At 39.9% G+C, this 20,203-nt stretch overlaps 1 protein-coding gene across 3 annotated transcripts in view; it reads right to left on the bottom strand.

The window, feature by feature from the left end:
- Positions 1 to 20,203, bottom strand: part of nbeal2 (neurobeachin-like 2) — a 135,217-nt gene that overhangs the window by 18,875 nt on the left and 96,139 nt on the right. For 2 of the 3 annotated variants that reach the window (XM_061954351.2, XM_061954359.2), the window contains exons 29-42: positions 15,407 to 15,563; positions 14,867 to 15,010; positions 13,001 to 13,333; positions 8,609 to 8,758; positions 8,373 to 8,530; positions 7,206 to 7,330; positions 7,007 to 7,124; positions 6,771 to 6,928; positions 3,459 to 3,592; positions 3,274 to 3,381; positions 3,102 to 3,197; positions 2,883 to 3,007; positions 2,660 to 2,800; positions 2,449 to 2,579 (exon numbers count right to left, since the gene is read on the bottom strand). In XM_061954351.2, the coding sequence (XP_061810335.2) occupies positions 2,449 to 2,579; positions 2,660 to 2,800; positions 2,883 to 3,007; positions 3,102 to 3,197; positions 3,274 to 3,381; positions 3,459 to 3,592; positions 6,771 to 6,928; positions 7,007 to 7,124; positions 7,206 to 7,330; positions 8,373 to 8,530; positions 8,609 to 8,758; positions 13,001 to 13,333; positions 14,867 to 15,010; positions 15,407 to 15,563 (2,078 nt within the window). Of the gene's footprint in view, positions 1 to 2,448; positions 2,580 to 2,659; positions 2,801 to 2,882; positions 3,008 to 3,101; positions 3,198 to 3,273; positions 3,382 to 3,458; positions 3,593 to 6,770; positions 6,938 to 7,006; positions 7,125 to 7,205; positions 7,331 to 8,372; positions 8,531 to 8,608; positions 8,759 to 13,000; positions 13,334 to 14,866; positions 15,011 to 15,406; positions 15,564 to 20,203 lie in introns of all 3 variants that reach the window. The other variant, XM_061954343.2, reaches the window with a different exon arrangement.

Raw genomic sequence — 20,203 nt, 5'->3', positions numbered from 1 at the left:
ACCCGGAGGGAACCCACGCAGTCACGGGGAGGACATGCAAACTCCACACAGAAAGATCCCGAGCCCGGGATTGAACCCAAGACTACTCAGGACCTTCGTATTGTGAGGCAGATGCACTAACCCCTCTGCCACCGTGAAGCCCCATACCGATAATAAAAAAAACCCGATACCAATAATTTCCGATATTACATTTTAACGCATTTATCGGCCAATAATATCGGCAGGCCGATGTTATCGGACATCTCTAGTAAATAGTCAAGTCAAGATTTTTTTCTATAGCTCATTTAAACGACCTATGTTGACCAAAGTGCTGCAAAATCCACATAAGACAATAAACAATAAGATGCAATGGAAATAATTAATACATACAATACAACAATAAATATATAGTCAATTGTAACTAAAAAAAACTTAATACATGATTAAAAGCAACAATGTGATATTTTATAAATATTTTTTGTATATAAAAAAAAACATATTTTAGTGCTGTCAAATTAGTCAAATATCAGATTCATATTTTTTTAAAATTTGGATTAATTCTAATTAATCACAGGTTATTGCATTAAATTAACTTGACAAAAGAGCCCAATATTGGGACACATGCAATTGTATTGTCAGAATGTCATACAGGAACATTTGCTTTATGTTTTACTTGAATACACGTCCTCTTTGCATTGTTGTATGCATTGCGTGGCGTTTCAAATAAGGTAAATGAGCAGTCAAAAAAAATTGCACAATTAATCTGTATATATACATGATGGATCCAATCATCTTTTGGTGATAAATCACATGAGTTAACAGCACTAATATTTTTATATTGTTGTAAACTTGAATTGTGCCATAAAAAAAATCCTCTAATAAATGAGAGAAAGGAGTATTTCTATGGGCACATAATGCCTACAGTAGCAAAAACATAATCTAAAAAGGGTGGTCTGAGCCACTTTTGCACTTTGTTATCAATTGTGCATATAGTCTCTAAGTAGATCATGTGCAACATGCCTACTAATAATACACACACATTTATAGTTTGCACATGCAATTTAGCACCTGGTATTTGAATTCCAGTAAATCAGGCCCATAATGTATTGGCTGGCATTTTGATACTAATAACTAGAGGTTTCTCAATCTGATTTTTATATCGGATATCATAAATACAGATACAAAGGCAGAGAGGCGTGTTAGAAAATATCCAGTAACAAACGTGTCTGCATCACTAAACTTACTGCATCATGAGCTTAATAAATATTGTGACCACTAAGTGGAGCCAATAATTATTATCATTTCATTTCAAATTAAAGACAGCATAAGTCATTCCAGGCAGCTAATAATAAATACGTTAGTGTTTTTTCTACCTACCATTGTTTAATATTTGAGTAATTTCACCTGATCAAACCTTTTCTAACATTTAACACTACCAAATAATTAGGGATGTCCGATAATGGCTTTTTGCCAATATCCGATAATACGACATTGTCCAACTCTTTAATTACCGATACCGATTTTAACCGATACCGATATCAACCGATATATACAGTCGTGGAATTAACACATTATTATGCCTAATTTGGACAACCAGGTATGGTGAAGATAAGGTTTTTTTTTTTTAAAATGTATAAAATAAAATAAGATAAATAAATTAAAAACATTTTCTTGAAGAAAAAATAAGGTAAAACAATATAAAAACAGTTACATAGAAACTAGTAATTAATGAAAATGAGTAAAATTAACTGTTAAAGGTTAGTACTATTAGTGGACTAGCAGCACGCACAATCATGTGTGCTTACGGACTGTATCCCTTGCAGACTGTATTGATATATATTGATATATAATGTAGGAACCAGAATATTAATAACAGAAAGAAACAACCCAGCCTGAAATGGGGGAGGGAGGTTTTTTGGGTTGGTGCACTAATTGTAAGTGTATCATGTGTTTTTTTATGTTGATTGAATAAAAAAAAAAATAAAAAAAATAAAAAATAATAATAATAACGATACCGATAATAAAAAAGCCGATACCGATAATTGCCGATATGACATTTTAACGCATATATTGGCCGATAATATCGGCCTGTCGATATTATCGGACATCTCTACAAATAATAAAAGTATGTATAATTGGTGCTGATATCCTACCAGATTGATATCGGTCTCGGACAATACTCAGGGCTTTAATAAGGTATTGTATTTATCTAATAATGTCACCTATAACACAAAGCTGACAAAAGGTTAAAATTCTGCTTTCAGCAATTTTTTACTGAACAGAAAAGTTCTCAAAATGGCCTCCGCATGCTTTATATTTCAGAATTCGGACCTTGGTGGAAAACGTTTGGACACCCCTGTCTTAAGGCAGGCAATTCATACCTTATATATTAAAAAAGCTGCATACTCTCTGCAGTTAAGTAAACAAATGCCACTGTGAGGAAATACATGATGTGCAAATGCATCGTACCATTCATGTTTTGCAGGATTTCTGGGAAGTAGAAGAACTCCGGGATGAGCTCTTTGACATCAGCCGGACTCTCCATGCGAGCCTGCCAAGCTGCTGCCACCGAGTGGAACTGTCGATCTGCGCAGTCGAACCTTAAGGAAGGCGATAGGTATGTGGAGTCATGGCTAAAACATGTGGGTTACTTGTTAAGACTTATCAATGTCGTTCCCACCTGCCACTCTGCAGCTGAATGTGCAGCGTGGTAAAGGGCTCCATTCGGATCATGTAGTGCATGACTCCTGCTGCGTTGGAGTAGTGTGTGCCGTAGTGGAATTTGTCGATGGTGCCCGTCGGATCCTCAAAGCTTTCATACCTAAAAGCAAATATTATAGTAGATCTATGGAAGGAGTTGTTTTACTGTGGGAAAAAGCTTGAACACAACAAGGTCAACATACTTTTCTTTGACGGCCTGTGCGTGGCGAGCGTTGACCACACTGACAGGTTTAGACAAGTCTCGGAAAACTGCCGGGTCCTCAAGGTCCAGAATAGGAGAGGTGTAGTCGCAGAGTATCCAGGGGAACTGGCCGAGAGACCAAAGACAACATTAACGTCATTTCTTATTACATTTCTAGAGGAGGGCTCTTCTACTTTGTCTGGTGTGTGTGTGGTCTTACCACAGGATATTGCGATAGGTCATTGTAAGTGCGTCCAGAGATGGTGTTGAGTTGCATCAAATATTCAAAATTGGAGATTTCCCTGCAGACCCATTTCTACGCAACATAACAGTATCAAGTTAAGTGTCAAATGAGACATGTAATAACCCCATAAGATGAATAGAGATGACACCTGTGTGAGTCCCGAAGCCTTGAGGAGCTCTTGAGGCGAACGGGAACCAAAGTAAAACAGGTTGGGAGGTCGCAGACCCAGAATCCTTGAATATACTTTATTTCGTAACTGAAAAGGGCAAAAGTAAAGAATCTGGTGTGAGGTTTTTTAATCAAGCAAAAGTTGAAATGACTGAATGAACTCACCTTCTTTTTGAAGTTGATGAAGTAGTGAGCCTGGTCGATGAAGAATAGCTCCAGTGCAGAACGGCGCAGGTTGTAGCGCCGCAAATGGACCTCTCTTAGCTGAGAAAGAGGTCTCTTGAAGTCGAATCCAATTCCTGTAGGGATCGGGAATATTGTTTCAGAAAAACTAGAAGATAACAACATTAGGAACACCTGGATAATCTTATCAGGTCAAATATAAAATACGCATTTAAAATGATGACATCATTTGGATTTATTTGAAATTTTGGATTTTGTCGTTATTGTTCAGTATTTTACTTATGCATGTGTTTCTAACGTTTACTGTGATTATCACACAGCTACATAAAATAAACAAACGGCTGTCAGTTGTGATGGGTAAATGACGCCTCAGTGAGTGTGTGGCACAATCACTAGCTGTATCGACACTGCACTTCTTCTTTCTTTAATCCTCTTGGCCCCCTTGGGAGCATAGGGCGTCTACCATGGATCTCCACCTCACTCTCTTCTGTGCAACGGTCTTCGCTTCTTGCCAGGAGATCCCCATCTTGGTCAGTTCATCAAGAGTGGACCGCCTCCAGTTGAGTATTGGTCTCCCTGGCTTCCTCTTGCCTTGAGGGTTATAGTCCAGGGCTTGTCTTGCTATGTTTCTCGGATCCTTCCTAAGTGTATGGCCGATCCATCCCCACTTTCTGCTTTTGATTTCATTTAGAATTTGCTCTTGGTTCATGCGTCTCCACAGGTCTACATTTGATATCTTGTTGGGCCACCAAATCCTCAGTATGTACCTGAGACAGTTGTTGATAACCACTTGATTTGGTGGTTTTCCAGGTTTCACAGCCATAAAGAAGGACAGATTTTACATTTGTATTGAAGATTCTGATTTTGGTGTTTCTGGAGAGCTGGGAAGAGAGCCATACAGGTCGGAGAGTTCCAAAAGCATGTCTTGCTTTGCTGATGCGCAGCTCGACATCTTTTTCAGCTCCTCCATCTGTGCTGATGTTGCTTCCCAGGTAGACAAACTCGACCACATCTTCCAGGGGGTGCTCCTCGATTGTGATAGGTTGATAGGATTTGGTGTTGAGCCTCATGACCTTGGTCTTCCCAGTGTTTATCCTGAAGCCTATCTGCTTACTGTGTTCATGCAATCTGGTGGTCTTGCGTTGAATGTGTGTGTGTGTTCCTGAGATCAGAGCAAGGTTGTCAGCAAAATCAAGGTCTTCTAGTTGTTCAAAAGGGTTCCACTGAAATCCTGTCCTCTGGCCAGCCACTGAAATTTTCATTGTCCAGTCGATGGAGATAAGGAAGAGGAGGGGTGACAGTAGACAGCCTTGCCATACTCCTGTTTTTTTAAGGAGGGTGTCCGAGAGCTTACCATTTGAGATGACTTGACCTGTGAATCCATCATACATGCATTTGATGATGTTGACCAGTTTTATTGGAATTCCATAATGTCGGAGCAGTTTCCATAGGATGTTTCTGTCTAGACTGTCGAAAATCGACACTGCACTGACACTGTGTTACTGTTTCATAATGGTGTCATCTGCTATATATGTATATATATATATATATATATATATATATATATATATATATATATATATATATATATACCGTATTTTTCGGACTATAAGTCGCAGTTTTCTTCATAGTTTGGCCGGGGATGCGACTTATACTCAGGAGCGACTTATGTGTGAAATTATTAACACATTACCGTAAAATATCAAATAATATTATTTAGCTCATTCACGTAAGAGACTAGACGTATAAGATTTCATGGGATTTAGCGATTAGGAGTGACAGATTGTTTGGTAAACGTATAGCATGTTCTATATGTTATAGTTATTTGAATGACTCTTACCATAATATGTTACGTTAACATACCAGGCACGTTCTCAGTTGGTTATTTATGCCTCATATAACGTACACTTATTCAGCCTGTTGTTCACTATTCTTTATTTATTTTAAATTGCCTTTCAAATGTCTATTCTTGGTGTCGGGTTTTATCAAATACATTTCCCCAAAAAATGCGACTTATACTCCAGTGCGACTTATATATCTTTTTTTCGTTCTTTATTATGCATTTTCGGCCGGTGCGACTTATACTCCGGAGCGACTTATAATCCAAAAAATACGGTGTGTGTATATATATATATATATATATATATATATATATATATATATATATATATATATATATATGTATCCTTTTTTCTACCGCTTGTCCCCTTCGGGTCGCGGGGGGTGCTGGAGCCTATCTCAGCTGCATTCGGGCGGAAGGCGGGGTACACCCTGGACAAGTTGTGTGTGTGTATATATATATATATATATATATATATATATATATATATATATATATATATATATATATATATATATATATATTAATCATGTACACATTTTGATTAACCATGCAATTTATTCTGACCGTACAAGTTATTTTACCTTAACCGCTGTACGGTCAGTGATCAGATCAATGTATACATGCACATTCAAACAAAAATGAGTGAGAAGGCTCACTGGCAAATTTCACTTTAAAAAATACAGCTTAGAAAAACTTTACATAAAACTGTTACCAAGTTTTGTGTAAATAAATGACATGCATTCAAGTAAAATGTTTACAAACGTTCCTGGATAAGATCCCGACAATAAAATTGCATTTGTGTACAAATATCGGGGTCTTTTCTTAAGCAAAATGTAATTATGCAAGCAAGTAGTTACCTGTGATAAATCATGATTAATCCAAAATCCAACATGTGATTAATCTGATTTAAAAAAATATAATTTGACAGCCTTTTTATATATTTATTTTTATTTTGATTGTACATATATATATATTTATGAATAGCAGTGCAAAACAGAGTATGAAACGTACAACTGTGATCAATGAGTAAACAAAAAAATAATTTTTTGGTGCGACATGATAAAAAATATTCCAAAATCATTTTTCCGTTTTCTTAGTTCCATTTAAAAAATGGAATGATGGCGACAAATGCCAATGTCAAACACGACACGCCACTCCTCTGAATTCTTTCAGTATAAGCCTTCAGTCGCCACGGCTTAAAGAAGTGCTTCCCGGTAAACACAGTTAGGTGCTTCGCAGTCACAGCAGTTATATCAGTCACATGTTTTTTCCTTAGTGACACACACATCAAGGCATAAAGGGACACAGTATAACTCCTTGTGTTTCATAATCAAATATGTCCATGTTTTAGTATTTTTGACCCATCACAATAATGAACATATTTTTCAAGTAGTTTTCTATTGTGTGGTAGGTGTACCTGATAAAGTGTCCACTAAATGTACACTCCTCACCTTCCTCCGTTTCCACTTTCTCGATGTTGCCGTCGTAGAAGTAAATGTGATGCGTGGTGACCTCCAGGCGGCCTGGAACCACGTCAACGATGGTGATGAGTTCGCAGTCTTCGGACAAAACCAGCTTCTCCTTCTGGCTCTCATCTTCTGCCTCTGCCCTGAATGTACTGTATTAATGGCATATTTAAAAGAGATTAATGTTGTTGCTGTCAACAACTTCAAATGAAGCGACTCACTTGTTGTCTAAAAAGACGAGATCCTCTTCGCCCAACTGGTCGTCCTCCATGTCGCTTACTTTAGCTTCTTTTGCGACAGCCAAAGTGAGAAGCTCGGAACTATGCGGACTGTGTGCTCCTGGAGAAATAATGGCATATATTTTCCAATTTTACTTTAAAAACTAGTGAGGTGAAGTATGCTTGTGACGGAGTGACGCACCCATGTTGTCCCTTTGGGCACTAGCCTCGGTGTGAGGGTCATAGTGGTGATTGGGGACAAGCTTGAAACGCATTTTTGAATACGTCTCTGCGCTGGACAGAATCCACTTGGCTTCAGGCTGGATTCTAGATAACATGTAGACAAATAAGAATAGACAGCGTGTAGATCAGGGGTGTCAAACTCATTTTATATCGGGGGCCACATGGAGAAAAATCTACCCTCAAGTGGGCCAAACTGGTAAAATCACAGCACGATAACTTAAAGATAAAGACAACTTCAGATTGTTTTCTTTGTTTAAAAATAGAACAAGCGCATTTTGGAAATGTACAAATCATAATATTGTTGTTGGGTTTTTTTACACTTACATGTTGCAGTTAATAGTATTCTATCTTTATTTGTCGTTTTTTATACTTTCTGAATAAATTATGTGATAATGTCAGTCAACTCACTGGTGTTAATTTTCAATCTATCGAGATAAAACAATAATATCAAAATCAAAATTAGAGGATGTTATTTATGTAGTTTGCTCATTTTCCTCGACTGGTGCACTAACATCATGTGGTTTATTTTTTTATTTTTTTTTACAAACATAGCTTTATCTACAAAGATACAAAAAACTGCTATTGCGACATCTAGTGGACATATTTAGAACAGCGGTTTCTTTAATTAAAAAATTCTGGCTCATTTTTATCCGCGGGCCGGATAAAACCTGTTCGTGGGCCGGCCTTACGTTTGACACCCTTAGTGTAGATTGTAAGACAAAAAGGAAAAGTGTTTAAATATTAATATGAATAAATAAATAAAAACCTCATCAATTGGGGAAAAAACAGGAAAATAGGAAAATAAAAGACAACAAAAATTATAAAGTAGAAAATCTGACAGAAATATATACAGTAAATAGATGCTGGATATTGACCAAGCATTGACTTATCGATGATGTACAATAAATAAAATATAATTTCTGGTTGTAATTATTGTAGAGTTGTAGTTGTGATGACATGAACGAGTAATGTTGCAGACGAGGCTGCAGAGTGAGTGTGCTGGGTCGTACTTTGAGCCACTAACAGATTCCAGAGAGAAAGCGGCCATGTACACTTTAAGAAGGAATGTAAAGCATGTTTGGATAAAGTGAATAAAAATAACACTGGCGTAAAGAGGAAGGCCTACTTCTTGGCCCACGCCGCTCTCTCGCTGGTCAAAAGCCTCCGCAGAGCTCTCCAGTGCTGCCACACCACCCCCTGCTGGCTGGAGCTCTGCTTCTGCCAGCTGACGTAGCGGCCGTTCTCGCTGCGGACACGCTTCAGGTAGGGGTCAACGATCATTTCCTGTGATCATAACCATCAGAGGCAGGTGAGTGGAGAGCTCGACAGGTTGACAGTAAGAATTCTGCAGGTGATGGACACCTGGAACTTTGCTTTGCTGTCCGATCTGTTTTTGTCCCGTCTGAAGGCCGTACTCATCAGGTCATCGAAGCAGGAATTCCAGAAGTTAGACATGATGTCATGACTGCGGCCAAACGTGTCCAACTCGTACTGCTCCATCGTAGGCCGGACCTGCACACAAGTTTAGTTCATATGAGAGGTACAATTTCATCTAATAATGCAGCTAAACCACTGAACAACAAATGCACACTCAATACACTCAACACATGCAAGCAAGACACAACAAATAGGTGTGTCTTCACAAATATAATGCTCATTTTTGATCGACAGATATAAATTAAACAACATTGTTTATTATTGTGATTGTACTTTGCAGTGTAATGTATCATCATCAGATTTACTACCAGATTTTTTCCCAATAGGAAATAATCTTAATAATCCTTTCCAGTGTCAAACTGTCACCAACATAACACCTTTATAATCTCTATATGCATTTTTAGGTACAATTTTAAGTTATATCTATGATAACTAATCTAATCCATTTGAAAATATGAAAAATAGCAAAGAAATCAATGGAAAGTGAGAGAAAATAAGAACAATTCTGGCAAACAATTGTACCAGGTGAAAATTATGTTGAAAAAATCCAACTATGGTACAAGTGTGTTATTTCAATGGTGTGCTTTTATTTTGAAGGCCTGATTTAATTTGTTACAGCACGGGCGTCCATACAAAAAAGGCCGAATACAATTTTTTTTTAAAGATGCAGGGCCACATTTTGTACATTAAAGTTACTAAAACAATGTAGGTCAATCGATACAGGCTAAACTATCTGAACAAAACACCACATCTTAGTTTTGTGTTTTAGCTAACAAAGCAAACTAGTCTAACATCTATTCTAATCCAACCCACTTGAGAAATGTAATTTCTTCTTCTTTTCCATCTATCCATCCATTTCTACCGCTTGTCCCTTTCCGAGTCGCGGGGGTGCTGAAGCCTATCACTTCTTCTTCTTAATTTCAAATTTGATTGTTTTGCCGACTAAAACCTTTTTGAAGGCTTTATCACACACAAAAACGTATCATATTTTGGAAGAAATGTATACACATGTACAATAAATCGACAGCCATTTTGGTGTTCAGGTGCCATTTTTGGGAGGATTTGGGCCGGATGCATTTTTTCTTTGTTGGCGTTTTGTCCTTACAATGTGTTGTGGGCCAATTAACAACGGGCCGCAAATGTCTCCCCCGGACTTTGGACACCAGACACAAGCAAAATTGAGTCTCAGAAAAAAGCTAGGGGTGTCCAAGTTGCGGCCCGGGGGCCATTTCGGTTGACATCTTTTATTGGCCCTTTGCCTATCTTAAATATACAATGAATTAATCATTAAGAAGTATGCCTAATGCCGATTAACCCATCATCAATGATGTTGATGTTTTGTTCAGATATCTTAGCATTTATTGATCTACATTGAACTGGTTTTAGCATATTTAGGGCCTGATCAACTTAAAACACGTGCAAACTTGATAGCAAACGCAAAACTGATCTACTAAGCTTGTTCGCAGAGGATTGCGTGTCTTAAAGGGGACCTATTATGCAAAACCAACTTTTCTTACCTATTGGTACCTGTTTTTGTGTATTTGGGATCTGCATAAGTCCGGAAAATGTAAAATCAAACCGTGGATGCATGGCCGAGATATTTATAAAACTATCTTGCCTTTATTCATACTTCCTCCAAACGAGCTGTTTGTAATTTTCCCTAAAAGTGACGCATTTCCAATTGGTGACATCAGCAGATATCTCCATATATGGTAGAGATTTACCCGAAGATCTTTGTGTGAGTGCGCCATCGTAGTCCGATGTTGTAGTCAATAAGCTCCTTCTTTTTCTCTATCGGCTTGTTGTGGGGCAGACTGGCTCGTACATGCACATGCATCCTCCATTGTTGCCATTTCTAATATAAAGAAACGTATAGTTCTAACTTATACCTGTCAGCAGACTCAATATGGAAACCCCCCTCCCCACTCTTCACCATGACTATAAATAGTATAGTTTGTCTATAAAATTGTTATTACTTGACCTCTGAATAACATTGTATGCTTATTAACATTAAATGTTATGGCCAGTGTACAGTGTATATAGCAGTAGCACTTACCGGTAGTATCTTTCAACAAACACACTGTGAAAAAACAACATAAACTAGTAAAAGACAGGGGTGTCAAAGTCAAGGTCCGCGGGCCGAATGAAGTACCGTATTTTCCGCACCATAAGGCGCACCTAAAAACCACAATTTTTCTCAAAAGCTGACAGTGCGCCTAATAACCCGGTGCGCTTTATTACGATTCATTTTCATAAAGTTTCGGTCTCGCAACTTCGGTAAACAGCCGCCATCTTTTTTCCCGGTAGAACAGGAAGCGCTTCTTCTTCTACGCAAGCAACCGCCAAGGAAAGCACCCGCCCCCATAGAACAGGAAGCGCTTCACCCGCCCCCATAGAACAGGAAGCGCTTCACCCGCCCCCGGAAGAAGAAGAAAAAACGCGCGGATATCACCGTACGTTTCATTTCCTGTTTACATCTGTAAAGACCACAAAATGGCTCCTGCTAAACGATCCGGTTCATAAAAAGACGCAATCTCTCCATCCGCACACGGATTACTACCGTATTTCACAGCAACTGAACCGCACTGTGGAACGGGAGCACGTACGGTGAATATTCGCTCCACAGGGAATGAGAAGTCATCCTTCACTGTGGTTCTAGCTTGCCATGCTAACTTCCACTCATGGTGATATTCAAAAGGAAGACCTTGCCAAAAGAGACCTTTCCAGCCGGCGTCATCATAAAAGCTAACTCGAAGGGATGGATGGATGAAGAAAAGATGAGCGAGTGGTTAAGGGAAGTTTACGCGAAGAGGCCGGGTGGCTTTTTTCACACAGCTCCGAAGGCGAACACACCTTCACTAAGACGGGCAGACAGCCTCGGACGACATACGCCAACATCTGCCAGTGGATCGTAAATGCTTGGGCAGATATTTCGGTCACAACTGTGGTCCGAGCTTTCCGGAAGGCAGGATTCACAGAACAACAGCGACACTGACTCCCGATGACTTCTACGAGACGGAACCGGCCATTTTGGATCCCACGCTTGCGCAATTTTTCAATTCGGACACCGAAGACGAAGAATTCGAAGGATTTACGAATGAAGAATAACTTCAGAAGGTGAGCGCTATGTTTATTTTGTGTGTTGTGACATTAACGTTCGAGCAATATTATGTTACTATTGCTCTACACCATTTTGAATTTTACTATGTTTGTGATTGCACATTTGCGTACATTTTGGGACAGAGTTGTTAGAACGCTGGTTTTCAATATATTATTAAAGTTTGACTGAACTATCTGACTGTTTTTTTGACATTCACTTTAGCGCAGCGTTTTTTTGACATTCACTTTAGCGCAGCGTAGGCGCGGCTTTTAGTCCGGGGCGGCTTATTGGTGGACAAAATTATGAAATATGTAATTCATAGAAGGTGCGGCTAATAATCCGGTGCGCCTTATAGTGCGGAAAATACGGTACCTATGGCCCCCGGGATGATATTTGATTAGTATTAGAAACGGCCCGCAGGCCACAGCCGCCTGCTGCTGTTTTGCACGTACCAATACTCCATCAGTGTTGGCACTAGGAACTTTCAAAATGGGGTCCCAGGGACCCCATCAAGTCAAAATAATGGGGTCCCACAATACATTTTTGGGGTCCCACTTATTTTTGCTACTGTATATCTCACATTCTATATTGTGTTTTGGAAAAAGGTTATCATAAACGTTACTTAATTCATGAAAAAACTGTATGCATATGTTAATGTATTCAGGTATAATCATTCATTCACTTTCTTCTGTCCTTCAAGGATCTAAACTTTACCGCTGCCGGTATTTTTTTCTATATTTGTATTGTAATATTTTCAGAATGTGTTCATTTTATTTTTGGCTAAAGTAAGACAAAGAAAACAATCTAAAGTTGTCTTTATTTTTTTGTTTTAATGCCATGATTTTACTAGTCCGGCCCGCATGTGCACAGATTTTCCTCCATGCGGCCCCTGAGCTAAAATGAGTTTGACATCCCTGCTGTAGGATGTGTACATAAAAGTAGAGATGCATGCATGTTTTATGTCATATACAGCTTAGTTCAAAAGGGAGACTTTAAAGGGTAGTTTGGTATACACAATTATCAGATACAGTATCTGCTTCTGTTCAAATATAAACATTAAACATGTGCTTTAGTAAACTTGTCCTAACATTTTCTTGGAGATGTTTTCATAATCGAGGGTCAACATTGTGATGGTCCAATGCTAACATATCTGGTTATTAATACAAGTGCCAATCACAACGCGATGATAACAACATGTATTTTGACATTTTGAATACCTGCTGCTGGTAAAAGTCTTGCCACTCCGACGTGTGGCTGTAGGCCTTCAGGTCCTGGGCAAAGGTGGTGCTGCCATTGGTGGTGGGTAGGTTAGGGAGCAGCTGCTGGACTGTGTTCCGGTCTGCGTGCTGGTCCAGGAGGGCGCGCACGACCGGCACCACCCGGGAGAACATCTCGGCATGCTCACTGTTGTCACTGTCTGTCTCCCCCTGAGCCTTATCTGGCCACAAGGGGACGCCAAGGCGGCCCAAAAGGAAGCACACCTCCTGCCAGCTGAGACTCAAGACAGTCTGCAGCAGGCTGTGCAGCTTCACAAAGGCCATCTCACACACCTGAGTAAGGAACATTATTTCTTGTTAAATGAATAATAATAATAATTAATAATTCTATAATATGCTATGATGACTATTATTACTATAATAATAATCACAACATATTATACAAATATAAATAATAATGAATACCATTTTAATTAAAACAATTATTAAAATATTTGAAATTAAGAATACATTGTTTAATTAATAAAGTGTATACATTCAAGGACTACAGCATTAGGTACACATGCTAAATGAAATGAAATAAAAGTAAAGGTTTGATAAATAGAATACACCAAAACACTAGGTACACCTGCATTTTAAAATTATATCTCAGTCTATAACGTGTCAAATAGTCTAACAACACATTGCAACTATGGAAACTGCACTGCTAAGGACAGGAAGGCACTCCAGAACATGTAGTCTACCAGGGCCACCAGGAGAGCACACAACATCATAAAGGACAGTACACACCCCCAGCACAGTCCCTTCAGCCTCCTACCATCAGGCAGACGATACAGGAGCCTGAAATCCAGGACTACGAGAGTGACACACAGTTTCTACCCACAGGCCATCAGGCTTGTGAATGCTAACTTATGAATGCTAGCCCCCCCCCCCCCCCCCCCCCCCCCCCGTTTTACTTTTGTCTTTTTGAACAAAAGACAGCTACCATGACCACCCGGACTGTGAACCATCACTGTAGACACTTTTCACCTTCGATCACTAAAGACACTTTAACTGCTGCTGTGACCCAATGTCACCTCCATACTTATACTGCTGACTGTCAATCAGAATGTGCAATAATGTTATTACTTACTGTGCCTTTTATATACATTTTTATTTTTATTTTTTTATTTTTAGCTAAGTACCGTGTGACTTGTTGAAGGGTGGACTAGCAAAGTAAGATTTTCATTGTACGGCAAACTGTCTGTTTAACTGTGCATGTAAACAATCTTGAATCTTGAAATTGTACACATAATATTAAAACCAACTGGTTAAATATCTCAGAAAGTTAAACTTTTTTACATTTTATTTTAGTTACTAGTTGAATCAAATGTAGATGTGAAAAAGGTTACCTACAAAAGCTTTTTAAAGTATTCTGTTACAGAGAGAATGTTTTACACAAAAGAACAGTTGTCAGTGAAATACATAATACAGTTAAAGATGATCTGAGTAATTAAATGACATATGTGTATTTGTTTTCAATTCAATGGCACACAAATGAAAACCCAATGGCCCACAGATGTTGAGTCACGGCGCAATAAGGTTGATTTATTTTGACGCTTGGGTTTGTGGGAGTTGTTATACTTTCCAAATGAGTCTCAACCAAGTCATGTGATAGGAAACATTGTGGTTTGTTCAGTTATGTCCACTCACTCGGTCCCACGATGCAGTAGTCATAACTCAAGAGATGAGCTACCCTTTCATATACAAAACACTTCCCAGTGTATTTCAAATGAAACCCATACAAGGTCTGGTATTTGTAATCTGGATTTATCTGTGTGAACCTTTTACATTATGAATACAAATTGTACTGTATAACAGGCAAACCTGTGACTGTTGCTGTTGGATGTAGCCGGTGATGATCCGCAGGCCGATCTGCGCCATTTCCATTAGTTCGTTTCCGCCGGGGCTGACAGGGGTGCTATGCCAGGCTTGCAACTTGTCCAGCAGGTTCACCACCCCCTCAAAGATCTGCGGCACAGCAGTGACAGTCAACACACGGCTCATAATAAGAGCGTACACCTGTTTTCTCACATTGAGCCATTCAAAACGCCAACTGGAGCTTTACTTGCATTTAAAAAATGCCACTGAAAGGCAGCCACTTGGCACCCTCCGGGCAGATATGTTGCTCAACAGATTACAGCCACACCCGCCTGTCTGAATTATTTGACAGGTGCTTTAAATTGTAATATACTACTGCACTGAGTCATCCTCCATGCATGAGAAAAAGGCGCATCACAGACGTTTGTCATCGCAAAATGATTGCAATGACACATTTCCCTAAAAAGGTGGCATTAAATGTCACATATACTAACAAAAAAACAACAGGTTGAATGAAGATGCAAAAAAATCACTGCACAAATCTACCTTTTCACTCCACAGCGCGTTATTGTCTGTCCCCTCTGCAAAGAGGAAATCCTGCAGGAGCCTGAGGAGTCTCACCAGGCTGGGACAGAAGGGCAGAAAGACTCCTTGGGCGTCCCTCAGGTCGGATAAAGACGATTCCAGCATCATCTCCAGGAGACTGACACATGCACAGCGCCACATGATGTCACAATATGAGCAAAACACATTCAGATTTAATGTATTGTATGTAATAAAAATGTATAATGTAAAAACATTGCAATTGACCAATAATGCACTTTGTACTTGTGTGTAACAGTTTAAGTCTTCCTGTTCAGACCAGTGTAGGGCTCCAACTAGCAACCAAGGACTCCACTGAACATTAATGTTCCTCAACAAAACAATCAGGTTCCAATAATAAGATCAACTTTTTTGAATTTCCTTCAATTGATGATGTTACAATGTACTAAATACTAAAAATGAAAAAAGCACTTTATTTGGTGAATGGTGAGATCTGAAGTACTGTTACTATTATAGTGGAACATGCTTAAGTCGGTTTTGTTTTTGTCGACAACCAGTCAATATGGGGGCGTCCGCCGTGTTCTTACTACTAAAATGAATTACGTTGACATGGACATGCATGATCGACCGCTTTTATTGACATAAAACGAGAGAAAAATGGGTCAGTTTATGTTGACATGTCGCATTGCCGGCAGTAAGTCGGACACGTTTCCAGTGAGGGTTGGACTCCGCCAAGGCTGCCCTTTGTCACCGATTCTGTTCATAACTTTTATGGACAGAATTTCTAGGCGCAGTCAAGGCGTTGAGGGTATCTGGTTTGGTGGCTGCAGGATTAGGTCTCTGCTTTTTGCAGATGATGTGGTCCTGATGGCTTCATCTGGCCAGGATCTTCAGCTCTCGCTGGATCGGTTCGCAGCCGAGTGTGAAGCGACTGGGATGAGAATCAGCACCTCCAAGTCCGAGTCCATGGTTCTCGCCCGGAAAAGGGTGGAGTGCCATCTCCGGGTTGGGGAGGAGACCCTGCCCCAAGTGGAGGAGTTCAAGTACCTCGGAGTCTTGTTCACGAGTGAGGGAAGAGTGGATCGTGAGATCGACAGGCGGATCGGTGCGGCATCTTCAGTAATGCGGACGCTGTATCGATCCGTTGTGGTGAAGAAGGAGCTGAGTCGGAAGGCAAAGCTCTCAATTTACCGGTCGATCTACGTTCCCATCCTCACCTATGGTCATGAGCTTTGGGTTATTACCGAAAGGACAAGATCACGGGTTTCCTCCGCCGGGTGGCAGGGCTCTCCCTTAGAGATAGGGTGAGAAGCTCTGTCATCCGCGGGGAGCTCAAAGTAAAGCCGCTGCTCCTCCACATCGAGAGGAGCCAGATGAGGTGGTTTGGGCATCTGGTCAGGATGCCACCCGATCGCCTCCCTCGGGAGGTGTTTAGGGCACGTCCGACCGGTAGGAGGCCACGGAGAAGACCCAGGACACGTTGAGAAGACTATGTCTCCCGGCTGACCTGGGAACGCCTCGGGATCCCCCGGGAGGAGCTGGACGAAGTGGCTGGGGAGAGGGAAGTCTGGGCTTCCCTGCTTAGGCTGCTGCCCCCGCGACCCGACCTCGGATAAGCGGAAGAAGATGGATGGATAGATGGATGTTGACATGTCTTGTAGTACTGTTTAATGTCCTCATTATCGCAAAGCAGCGTGAAACAACAGCAACATAATTGCTGTCTAGCTGGGCAGCATTAAAACGTGTACAAAGTGACTTCCTGTTCAGTGCAAAGTAGGCAGCCAAAATAAAAGCATGGTAGTGTTACCCACCCATCTCATGTTTTTGTTTTGTTTGTTAGACACCGGAAGAAAGCTACGAAAGCTTTACTGTCATTGTAGTCAAGAAATACAACCCAATTACCACAGTAGCTCTATTAGATAAGAGTGTTAAAAAAATACATATTTTTGTAAATCAGATTGATTACACTTTTGAATTTGGATAAATCATGATTAATCATAAGTTAACATAAATCACCAAAAATGATTCCCGGGCGCGGCCACCGCTGCTACCTACTGCTCCCCTCACCTCTCAGGGGGTGAACAAGGGGATGGGTCAAATGCAGAGGACACATTTCACCACACCTAGTGTGTGTGTGACAATCATTGGTACTTTAACTTTATTACCCGCTTGCATAATTTAAACTTAAAAAAGACCCAAATTTGGACACAAGTGCAATTTTATTGTCAGATGTCAAACAGGAACATTTTTTAAATGTTTTAATTAAATGTAGGTCTATTATTTGATCAAAACTTGTTAACATTTCTTTCTAAACTCCTGTCGAGAACTGCAATTTGCCACCAGTCTTAGTCTCCTCACTCATCCTTACACTGACGTATGCATTGACCTGATTACTGACCATAAAACAACACACCTTTTCAGGTAACCATCGTTCACAATCATTATGAGAGACTAGAACACACTTTTTTTTCTTCAGGGTTTTAAAGATGATAAAAACGCTTGCAAGATGCGGCTAATGGAAGTCACCATCAGCTGCATCAAAGACCTCTAAAACAACTTCAAAACTCTGCATCAACGTTTTATACACACACTGCAAGTATATGTATAATGTAGTAACAGACATGTTCATCACAATATGTACATTTATTTCCGGAACTTCTTTCTTCATTTCCGTATTTATTTCCGTTCAATGTACTTCCGACTTCCGGCAACAAATGTGTGTTCCTATTTCCGGAAACAAACACGAGGGTGTTTTAAATATGGCAGACTTGGTAACAGACAACGAAGATGACTATTTTTGGACAAATGAGGATTCACAACCAATGTTCGCTCTAATGTTTCATGTGTGTGAGCAAACGCAAAAACTCCCTGAGCATTCATTAGAGCCCATGTGAGCAACATCAGACGTGCACACTGTGGCTACATCAGCAGCACACCTGTCCCAAACCTGACTAAATAACAAGTTAAATCTTCATCCATCCATCCATTTTCTACCGCTTGTCCCTTTCGAAGTCGCGGGGGGTGCTGGAGCCTATCTGAGCTGCATTCGGGCGGAAGGCGGGGTACACCGTGGACAAGTCCCCACCTCACCGCAGGGCCAACACAGATAGACAGACAACATTCTCTTATTATTATAATCAAATGACAGCAGTCATTTCCATGAGGTTATTTTCTAATATAAGTGTTTAGGCCCACTTACAATGACAATAACAAAAAATATTGTTTTTCATGAAGTGTGTACTTGTATTGTTTGTCTGGGTGGAGGTCCTGCTTTGGAAATAATTTGTACCTCTTTCAGACATCGCATTTAGTTCCCATTAAAACATTCACATGTTGCACAATGAGATGTAAGCAGGGGATCATGTGTACATTCCTGCAACTTCCTGTTTGTAAAAAATATATTTTTATTAGTATTTATTTAATATACTAATAGCATTTCATGATTAATATTTATAAATTAAGATTCCTAATAAATGACACTAGAATAAGCACACATTTGATTGGTAAATCATACTGTACGACCTGGAATGACACTTTATGTGTGGTGTTGGAGTTGTCCGACTTTTTGTGTGGCTGTAAACGCATCACCAGCTAAGTGATGCGTTTACAGCATCACTTAGCCAGTGATGCTAAGTGATGCATGTGTTGGCGCAAGTGAGAAAGAGCGAGCAGCTGCTGTTGATATAACAAAGTTGCTTTTGGTCTGGTTTGTAATGCAGAAAATTACCAGTTTTGCTAGATATAATTTTTTTTACTAATGTTTTGGTGATGTGTTTATGGCTGACAATAAAGAGTTTTGCTCAGTAAAGTGATCAATGGAATTCATGTCCTCAAAGCGTCTCGACAGACGTTACAATATTTGAACAATGATGACGAAAACTGTTTTCTCTGTCGTGTCCGTGTCGTGTCGAAAATTGTTATGCGCTTATTTTTTTATTTGATTTTGTGCGTGGCATAGATTTGCCGTGCGCAGAGGACGCTTGAGCAGTGCACAATTGCACAGGTGCGCACCTTAGAGGGAACATTGATCACAACCTTATTTGATTAACTGTTGGTTAAGAATTGAACAGGGAATGTTTACATAAAAGAACAGCTGTCAGTGAAGAGAGGCGGAAACTTTGGAGCAGAGGGAAACCGAGAGAGTGAGGTCGGCGTGCAAATGTGGAACTAGGAGCCAAGCTATGGCGACATACTGTAAATGGCGTGCTTACCCTAACTCAACAGGGACAAAAAATGTCCCCGGCCAGCTGGACCAAACGGACAACTGTCCATCAAGTAGGTCACTAAAATATTGATCATGATACATGCAGCTTGTTAGTACAACTACAGTACATACACTGTTGAGCAAGCTGAGTACAAACAAAACATGAAATGTGGGCTAATACTTTACAGATACTGGAATATGATTGTTCATGTTTTTTAGTCAGTATAGATTGGTGTCCTATTGCATTGTGTTGTGCAATACAAACTCAAAAGCCATTCAGCTGTTGACGCCGTAGCTAGCTTACCTCTTGCCATAGCTAGCTTACCTCTTGCCGTAGCTAGTTTACGGCTATTGCATAGGCAAGCCGTCGCAAGGCAATTTGTTACTACGCTAGAAACAGAGTTCCTCAGTGTTCTCTCTTACAATAACAGTGTCGCTACTGTTTGGTTATTATACAGGTTATAGAACGTACATTAAATTATTCTTGGCGGTTTTTAGGTTCATTTTTAAAGTGATTTAGAGGTTTGCCCCCCATTAGCTGCACTGCTAGCCATCTAGAACGAGCCAATTATTACGAATTACAATGCAAAAAAAGC

The sequence above is a fragment of the Nerophis lumbriciformis genome, linkage group LG04 (assembly GCF_033978685.3).
Source record: "Nerophis lumbriciformis linkage group LG04, RoL_Nlum_v2.1, whole genome shotgun sequence".
Classification (NCBI taxonomy): domain Eukaryota; kingdom Metazoa; phylum Chordata; class Actinopteri; order Syngnathiformes; family Syngnathidae; genus Nerophis; species Nerophis lumbriciformis.
Note: the sequence above shows the minus strand (reverse complement) of the source record. Positions and strands in the feature narration are given on the sequence as shown.